At 44.5% G+C, this 9,831-nt stretch overlaps 1 protein-coding gene across 4 annotated transcripts in view; it reads right to left on the reverse strand.

Annotated features, from left to right (window-relative positions):
* Positions 1–9,831, reverse strand: part of hipk2 (homeodomain interacting protein kinase 2) — a 77,871-nt gene that overhangs the window by 18,414 nt on the left and 49,626 nt on the right. For all 4 annotated transcript variants that reach the window (XM_035664494.1, XM_035664492.1, XM_035664493.1 and 1 more), the window contains exons 3-5: positions 4,534–4,657; positions 3,764–3,883; positions 2,211–2,297 (exon numbers count right to left, since the gene is read on the reverse strand). In XM_035664494.1, coding sequence (XP_035520387.1) covers positions 2,211–2,297; positions 3,764–3,883; positions 4,534–4,657 — 331 coding nt within the window. The remainder of the gene's footprint in view (positions 1–2,210; positions 2,298–3,763; positions 3,884–4,533; positions 4,658–9,831) is intronic.

A 9,831-nucleotide genomic window follows, 5' to 3' on the forward strand; every position in this document is an offset into this window, starting at 1 on the left:
AAAGATATTCTCATGCTTCATTTCCCTTCAGTAACAGCAAAAGGCAACATTTGACATTTTCCAATCATAAATTAAAATGAAAATGATCCTAAAAAACTTGAAGACCAGGGGCTTCAACTAACATGGTCAGTCTTGCGTGTCTTGCATGTCAACTGTTGTTTATGGAGCCACATCTGTGCCACTGACATGCCACTCTGGAGTAAGGGCAGGGATGGCAGATGTCGAGCAGAGAGACAGATTGGGCTACGCCTCAGGAGATGTGGAGCTGGGCATGCAGGATGCAGGCCTGTCTACCGCACAGCACTACAGCGTTTACCCATAAACTTTATTTTCTCAGTAGGAAGAGTAGCAGAGGAAAGGAAAAGCGTATTTGTAAGTGCATGTAATAAAAGAGAGATAAGGTGAAGACCATGCTGCTCCTCCTGCCATGGCCTCAGTCCTATCAACGGAGATATTGAAGGATTGCAGATCAAAGTGAATCCATTTTCGAGCCGTTCCAGCTTTCCTCCAATCTACATCAGGCCTCAAGCGGGGTCCTGCATTTGCTGTAAGTTGGTGTCTGATTTACTCAAATTAGATATACTTGTGACTAAAGCCTCCCCACATTTCCCACGACTGAAAAGAGGTTCATTATCTCTTCCTGGCACCCAGCCCCTCTGTCTTTCAGGGCCTTCAGCTATATCATCCATTATACACGCAGAGACAGATGTCCACAATGCTGACTTGTTTATACGGTCGGGATAGTGAGATAGGGCAAAATAGGCAGTTTTCTCCCACATTAAGCTCGTGCAGCTCTACTGTATCTCCTCTGTGTTTTTGTAGTAAGCTGAGTCTGGCTGCAACAGTGAGAGGAAGATGGCAAACAGAGCTTGGAGCTTTGGAGAGAGAGATGACCCAAGGGATATCATACCAGTGCAGGTTGGTTTCATTAAACTCTGTGCTGCATGTGTGTGTGTGTGTGTGTGTGTAACTGTAAATTCAACAAGCCCAGGCAGCGATACTATCTTGTCCCAGCCGACTGCATGTTATTCCAGACAGGCCTGACAGCGGCCCTAGGCGCTACTGGACAACCATAATTGTCTCCATCATTTCAGTCACTACATGTGTTGCCTATCCACATGAACTTTTTCCAGAGGCTGCAGCTGGTTGTGTACCAAGATGGCCATCTTCCAAAAGAAATAATTCACCTGCTTAACTCTTATCTCTTGGCTAGTCATAATCAGAAGCTGGATCTGGGTGCATGATGACAAGAGAGTACTGTCACAGATTCGAGTTGTAATTTTCCATCACCGCTGCCATATCTGTCCGCAGAACCAGTTTGGCCGAGCGAGAGTGAACAAAACAACACTCACTATCATCTCACTGTCAGGCACGTCCTATCAAAATGTCATGGCTACATGTGAACTTTCCCACCATGGAGAGATGAATTCAGTCTGAGTCATATAGGAAAGTGACATTAGACTTAGCTGTGTTCAGTAGCAGCACTTTTCCATATATAAGTCTACTATATAAGTCACTTCCTGGGGTTATGTAAGATCTTCTAAACAAAGAGATTCCGACATGTGACATGCAGGGCTGCAGAGGGAGAGGGGCTAATCAGTTGAGTCATGCAGACACAATATGATGCGGGTCACACTGAGCTGGTCTGGAAAACTGGTGGGGGACCTTCTGGAATGTGTGCATGTGTTTGTGTGTTAGTAAGTGAGAATGAGAGCAACATTTTGCAACCTTGCCTTCTACATGCTCACTTGCACTATAGATGTACAAAGTGACGACATAGCCACAACACTCACTCCAGCATAAATAAGAAAGCAAACTGTACATATAAAACACGTTAAAAAGCCTCACCACATGTTCAGCTCAAATGTCTGTCTGTAACTTATTAGATAGCGGTTAAGCAAAATGAAGAGCAGAGACAGAGTTGAGGAGGGGTTTCAGTGAACAGCTGCTTTCATTTCACTCTGTAAATTTCTATATAGCAGCAGGGCTACACTGCATCTGGAGATCGGGCCTTGACAGGATAAATATTTTAAAGGATTTTAAATATCTGATAGATGTGATGGATCAAATTGGGCTGAGTAGAACCCATCAGTGGAGGCTTCAAGTTTGAAAAAGGTTGTGATTGAAGCAATAGACAAGAGCAAAAGCAAATAATATACCTATTGTCCGATTCGTAGGAAGACATGCTTTGTGATACTGAAACAGCATACCTGCGCCATATCATCCAAGCAGTTGAAGATGTACTTGCGAGCCTCCTTAGACTTGATCCCTGTTTCACCCTCGTGGTCCTCTGGAGTCTGCGGGAGACAAGAAGCAGATGTTCCTCTCAAATCCCATCACACTTCCCCTCTGGAAACGCACTATTTACATTTGGCTCATTACAGCCTCTTGTTGTTGATGTGCAGCAGGACTCAGTTTGCCCTCTGAGCAACCCTGGGGTAGCACACAAACACTCATCTAATAGCCAGGAAAGATGGGGGAGAGTGCACGTGGGGGCACACTACACCACTGAGACAATATACAGAATCTGAACTGCTCTACTCTCACAAAGGTTTTACATGGACACACATTTACGTAAACTATATGAAAAGGCACAGAGAAGTATAAACACATGTGATCACTCTTTTCCAAAGGATGCAAATTTACACAAAACTAATCTGTGTTGACTATAGAAACCTCCTGACTGAACACATGATATTTTTAATTATAGTCAGCAAAGCACTGCAGCTGCTGTTACATGGAAACACATGGCAAGGTTAAATTAAAGCTGAGCAATCTCTCTTCAGAGTGGAAAAAAGTGGTCAGGAATCCTTAAAGTTTTATTTTCCATATACCCAAGACACTAGAAAATCACGAGGACTTATAGCAGCGGTGTCAAGTGCAAGCTAATAATCTGTCTCTGTGTCTTACCCACAATGCTGCAGTCAACTCTTATCTTCAGGAAATCAGACACCCAACTCGTTTAAACAATGTGTTTTGAAAGTCCTCATAAGCCCATAGGTCATACAGTTTTTCAGAGAAGACTGAGAAATCAGAGCAAAACATGAAAAACTTTTGCAATTTTTACCTGACAGTTGCTAAAAGCCAGTGGGTGGCTGACTCGAGAGCATGTACACTATGTTATTATACGTCTTAATGGCCAATCATCATTATCAGTTGTTGTCAGTGTGGTATCTTACTCTGACTCATAAGAAACAAATGTACTTGTCTCTGCAGATCAATCCTTGGCACAATTGGAGCAGACATTGTAAAAACATTGCCATACCCTGACGAGATGGATTGGTATTTGTAGTCTAGAACTCAATGAGTAAATCCGCTGTGTGGAAGTCTGAGGAAGAGCATTGTGCCCGAAATGTCATTTCCAAATAAAATGTTATCTACGGGAGCAACTGGTTTCATAAATTCACTGTGTGTCACAGGTACAAAAGAATGGAGCGGACCTCCTTGTTGAGTGGCCTACATAGAGGGACAGTGGGAGGGGGTTAGAGCCGACACCCTCTGAGCTGGAATCATCAGGCTGGTCTTCCCTTTGCCAAATCCTCTCACACAGATCTCACACAGAGATTCAGCTCTCGTTACCTTCTCACTTTAGCCAGAAACATGGCCATCAATGCCTCACACAGTGAGTGCCAGAGTTTCTGGAATATCAATGATAGATATTGCTGGCAAAAATATCAGCTGCTGCCAGAAGGATCTTCTTAATGTTACCAGCTTGGGATTTGTGTGTATTTGTGTGAATGCGTCTGTATCATTCCAGCTGTACCTTAAGTCTCCAGAGAGGATAGGTGGAGTCTGGGTCTCTGTTGAAGAACCTGGTGGTCTTTGTCCCTGCACTCAACAGATACTCTGCAGGCAGACCCTGTGTCTGTGAGATGTACCGGATCTGCAAGACATAAGATGAAAGATGCATGTGAGACTTTTCACATCATATGCATGATTGAAACATAAGTTGCACGTAATTGGGGAGCACTCTGAATCTTCCCTGCCAATGTGGAAAAAGGCTAAAACTTTGGGATGGATGCTCTCTTGGCAGTTTGAAAATCTAAGCTGACATTAACAACCCCAGACTTATCTGGCTGAAATATGCATAGCACCCAAACATGACCTCAGCTCAAGAGTCTGAGATTGATTTGAGACTTGTAAATGAGACACTTTCCTAAGTTTTTGGGCTTGTGAAAAATCAGGCAAGCTTGTTCAGTGAGCACAACTTGCTCAAGGTTTTCCCACTGAGCCTCGTCTGACTGATAGAGAGAGGGGAACGCGGCAATGTCTTGCTCGGGAGCACAGGGGCTGTGCTAATTGGACAAGTGGCTCTGTGGCATCTGTTCAGATAAACAGGGAGGCTGCGCAAGAATCATCAGGGGCTGTCAGGGGGATTGGAGAAGCATCCCACCCTCCCAAACACACTCACAAGCACAAACTCATGGAGAGAGAACACACAAAAATGCATACACATAAACATATCTGTGCATGAACGTTGATTCATGGTAGCACCCGAACAGTTTGAAGGGCCAAGTAACCATTATATGTTACCTGATCGTACTCTGAGGCTCCAGGGTAGAGGGGCCATCCCAGGAAGAGCTCGGCTATCACACAGCCCAGGGACCACATGTCTATGGCCTCACAGAACGGCAGGCCCAGGATGATCTCCGGAGCTCTGCACATAGAGAAAACACACAGTATGGTTAGAAATCAGACATTTTTCTCGTAAACTAAATATATAAGACCATACTGAGCAGAACTGCTGCTATAACGGGACTCTGCTCTGACTGACACAGAAAACCGAAATATACTATAAATGTGACATGGCTACATTGTTGTTTTCAATATAAAGTCATATCGGCAAATCCTTGTGAGGAGTTTATTTTCACACTTCCAATGAGCTCATGGAGAGCAGCCCAGTGTAGTAGGCACAGGTCAGAAGAGGAAATAATCTACGCTGCATACGTAGGAGTGAGCTGGAGACTGTCCACAAATTTGAGCAACACTCCCAAAGCCAATTCAATTTAATTAGACAGCAGCATACGCACAGAAGTACACATTTTTGCACGCAAGCACACACTGTTCCATAGTTCCACACCAAGACAGACAATTCAATAATCCTCAATTTCTGAAGGCTGTTATGTTATGTTATGTTTTGTATGTAGCCTTGAAAAATTTAAGTCAATAGGGCATTCCTTTTTAATGTTACTTGTTTTTGGCTGTTTCCAAGGTGCCATCCTGCAGATAAATGATTGATAACCACACATCACCAATCACTGAGCCCCATCTCTGGTAGTCAGGGGGACTGTGTAGAGGTAGAGGGGTATGTTTACGGAGTTTCATGGTCCTCAGCCACAATGCAATGTGGGAGCAATTATGCCATGAAAATAAAACCAACATAAATATCCTGTAGAGCGTGCAATGAGCTTCATCTGAGATTTTAGTAGGCTACACAGTCATGTACAGTCATATGCACACACATACACATACAGTGATATACACAAAGAGACCATTTCAGTGGTAGAAGAGATAAATATCTATGATTTGATAAAAAAGAAGAAATATTGTTTCAGTTATTTGAGCAGCACTGCAGTCCAAAACAATTACCAACTTTCGTTCAACATGTTTTATATCCTGTCAGAAAGACTAATGCACTTCTTGTGAGCTCACGTCTCTGATGGGGCTTAAAATAACCAAGAACACAGAGACTCTGCTCTCTAACAATCCAAAGCACTTTCAAGAGGTTTTCTGTCTGTCATAAACATAGGGGAGGATACTTTTGGTCTAACATGTTACCTATCGGTGAAATTTAGTCACTTAGCTCCAAAAAAATTGGTCTCCACTAACAGAAACAGGCAGAGCTCTTGTCATATCTATAACTTTAATCTAGACAGAACCACTAAAACTTAAACTCCCTCTCTATCTAGTAATAACATATTCATGGCATGACATGCAGGAGCTTCAGGCTGATCTTGGAAAGTTACGCATTCAAAAGCCGGGTGCACAATGCTGATTGCCGTGACCATGGTAGCTATAGGTCAGCGCTCCCCCCTAAGCTTAGGCAGGCTCTTGCAGAGTTTCGGCCCAGAGACAGAAACAAATCCCGCTGGAACTGTGGGTACAAGGGAAACAGAGAATGTGGAAAACAGTATGAGGGGTGCTTTAGGACCTTATAGGCCTGTAGGGGGGCAATGGGCAAGCACTCCTGGGGCAGCTCTCAGGTTTAGAGGAGAATTAATGAATATAACTCGAATACCTAAAAGCAAATTTCTAACTCTAGCCCTTTGTCCTCTATTCCCTGCTTGCTGACGAAAAGGCAAAGTGAAAAGAGGGCACAGGCAATTTATTGTATACTGAGATATGTCTAATATGGAAAGGCAGAACGCATAGACGATGAGATACTACGTTAGAAAAACTGGAACAAGAAGAAGAGAGTTCAAGAGCAGCAGAGACACAAATAAAGCAAATGACGGGAGCAGTGTTTCGCTCCGTGAAGAGCTCCTGTCACAGAGGGTGGTTATTGGGGTCTCGAGGGCAGCAGTGGAACAGACACCAAGACGACACTCTAGCAACAGTATCTTAGGGCACCATTACACACCAATACAAAGACACCTTCACACACAATGAGCCAGGACGCCTATCAAGGGGCTGCCAAAGAGTCATAAAGGAGCCTGCTAGGAGGCGATAGCAGAGGTCCACTGAAGGTAGGAAAGAGAAGAGATGGACACCGAGTCTGGGCATGACCCTGCTCTAACAGCCTGTATGGCTAGAATGGCTAGCGATTCACTGTGGACATAATCAGAATCAGAATCAGAAATACTTTAATAATCCCCGTGGGGAAATTACTTGGGAGAGGAAACAATAATGGCTGCACAGATATGGACAGGAACACGAAGACACAGAGAGGCAAACACACTAGCAAAGTTAAGGTTAAAACTGTTCCAGGAAGGCTATGTGTCCCATTTCAGCAGGAGATGCACTGAATCCATAAGCACATATTCATAAACACACGTTACCATCCTGTTATCCAGCATTGCTATGGATTCAAATTAAAGTCTTAAAGAACTGTCAAATTACTAATACACTTAAGTGACAAAAAACCCTTGACAAACACCGAACAATAGGCAGAAGTTTGTGGGGATAATGTTCTATTTATGTATTCAAATGTGATTATACTTTCAACTCTTTGCATATCATGCTGTCTGTGCAGAAGTTGATGATAGAAGCAGACAACACTCCATTATCATCCCAGAAATTGTCTTTTGTAATGTTTCATATTTATAATGAAACCCATATACTGCAACCCAGCCCAGTACCTGCACTTCTGCTGTGCATTTGTCATCTAAATAGGATTAAAACATTCCTACACAAAAGCACACAACATATACCCCCTTATTTGCATGAGTATGGGTTCTCCAGAAACCTAATTTGACTTAGAGAAACCAAAAATATGTACGAGCCGTTGCAAGCTGCAAAAAAGTAGAGGCTGTTCTCACAACATGAGGCGGTTTTTTGACTCAGCTGCAAGGAAATTCTCCCCATCAAAATGCATTGTGGAGATGAAAGTCACAGGAAACCCTTTCATCAGATGGTCCCTCAGATCACTGCGACTCCAGCGTACACATGCAGACCACAGGACCTTCAACACTCCCCCTTTTTTTTTTTAACCTGAACTAAGTAACTTCCAACACCAATTACCATCATGGTATGTAATTCATACTAGCTCACAAACAAGCAAAACCTGGACAGCAACCAGACAGCAGAGCCCGCTGCCACATTTGATAAATAAAAAAACGGTGGTTTTCACAGCTTCAACTTCAACAAAACCTACTTTCATCAGAGTGTAATTATTGTCTTTAGTCTTTAACTTTAATACAATGTTTCTGTGCATGTGTGCATAGCTCTCTGCCATGACCACATGAACTTTGCCCTTGTGTGTGATGGAGAGATTTGCTAGTGTTGATGTTATGCTTGGATCCATTTCAGCCTGAACCTTCCTGGGTTATGCTCCAGTGCTCTACTTAGGCTGTTCTCATGGCTCTTGTGCCTCTCACAGAAAACTCCCGTTCAGCGAAAGACAGAGAGAGAGAAAGAGAGAGAGCAAAGGAAGGGAGGGAGGGAGGAAGGAAGAGAGAGGGAGTAACATCGTTGTTCATGATATGAAACCACAAATGCAAATCTGCCGCTGCCAATGCACCGCTGCCATCGCATGCAAAGCGCCTCACAGCTGCTGCTGATGCAGGCCTTTCACTGGCTGTGATAAACAGCACACACATCTGTGCAGCTCACAAACCTTGCTCCTTTCCTGCCCCCCTTTCCTTTCTAAAGTAGTAAAACGCAAGATATTGACAATTCACTCAGATAGGACCTTTTCAGTTTTTGATGCTAAATGAGACTTAACTATAGAGCTAGATGTCTTACTCAAAGTCTATAAGAAATTTATGTTTTGTCTTTCAATGTCTGAGACCCTTCAGCCATGCTAGTGGTTCTATGAGGCTGTACTTAGACACATGTAGAAGTTAAATTCATCCTGAGCATCATGGCATCACTCCGATCACTGTTGAGACATTTTAATCTTAGCCACAAATGTGAACTCATGGGGGCGCTAGAGGTAAATCAGGGGATCGCATACAACCACCCTACAAGCATGGCTAAAAACTACATTCTCGTCACCTGGAGATCTCCAGAATTGAGGTGCTTGGATACATAGTCTGAGTGTGCTACTTTCAGCTGACACTGCCAATGTATCACCTTTTAAGCTGCCCCCCACCTCGCTCATCTCCAGTTGGCATGGCTACCACAGACAGTGCCTCTCAGAGGGTGGTGGTAGGCTTCTTGCGACAGACCATAGATGTCACATACAGTACAGACGGTGTGCAAACCACCGGCTAGCCAGAGGCTTTCTCCGGATTTCAATGGGGACCCAACTGCATGAGAGGCCTCAGTGTTCGGGCTAGTGGCTCTGACAACTCTGGCCCTTGACAAAAGAAAGAGGGAGGGTAGAATGGAGAGAGAGAGAGAGGGAGGGAGAGAGGGACAGAGTCTGCATGCTGACATCCTCCCAGCTGGCCTGGTCATTGATGAGCCCCAGTCCCCTTGGGAGCCAGAGATGGCACGACTCATGAATGGAGCCTTTCTTCTGCCACCCCAGCCCACCCCTACACCTCAGCCCCTTCACCCACCCCCTTTGCCAGCCCAGCCAACCCCTACACCTCACACCGCTTCACCATCCACCCCCTCCTTACAACCCCTCTGCCAGCAAAACCCCCTTCAAACCCCTCAAACTAGGGCGCAGAGGCCAGGCTAGCACCTCCCTCCCCGCTTGCCTGTCCGCCCTCTGCTCTGTTGAACCGTGCCTGCGCTTGGCTAGCCTGCCAGCCCACACACACATAAACAAACATGCAGACACACTTGCACAGACACACACACAGCTGACATCACAGGCTGTGTGCATGTCAGGATGTATCCATCAGGCTGACCTTCCCTTAGCTTGGCTCCAGACGGGAGACTGATGGATCCCTGGAACCACGCAGCATTTACACACATATAAATGCACAACACACACACATACACACACACGCACACACACACACACGGGTCAGCCAGTCTGTGGTAATGGGTTAGATCTCTTTCCTTTCCATTTCCCAGACTTCATCATTGGCCTTTATGTAACTATGTTTTATTCAATAGGCAGGCAGCCAGTTATAAGTAAAGAGCAGCAAGTATACTGGTAAATAAGATCTAATACTGGGTATGCTGAGAGCACTGTTATGACATAGTGCTGGTTGGGGAGAGAAATAGCTGTCCAATGCTAACAGGATAAAGCACTTCATGAGAAAAGAGCCTGCC

The sequence above is a fragment of the Morone saxatilis genome, unplaced genomic scaffold (genome assembly GCF_004916995.1).
Source record: "Morone saxatilis isolate NCDOM2014 unplaced genomic scaffold, NCSU_SB_2.0 Contig2, whole genome shotgun sequence".
NCBI lineage: Eukaryota > Metazoa > Chordata > Actinopteri > Moronidae > Morone > Morone saxatilis.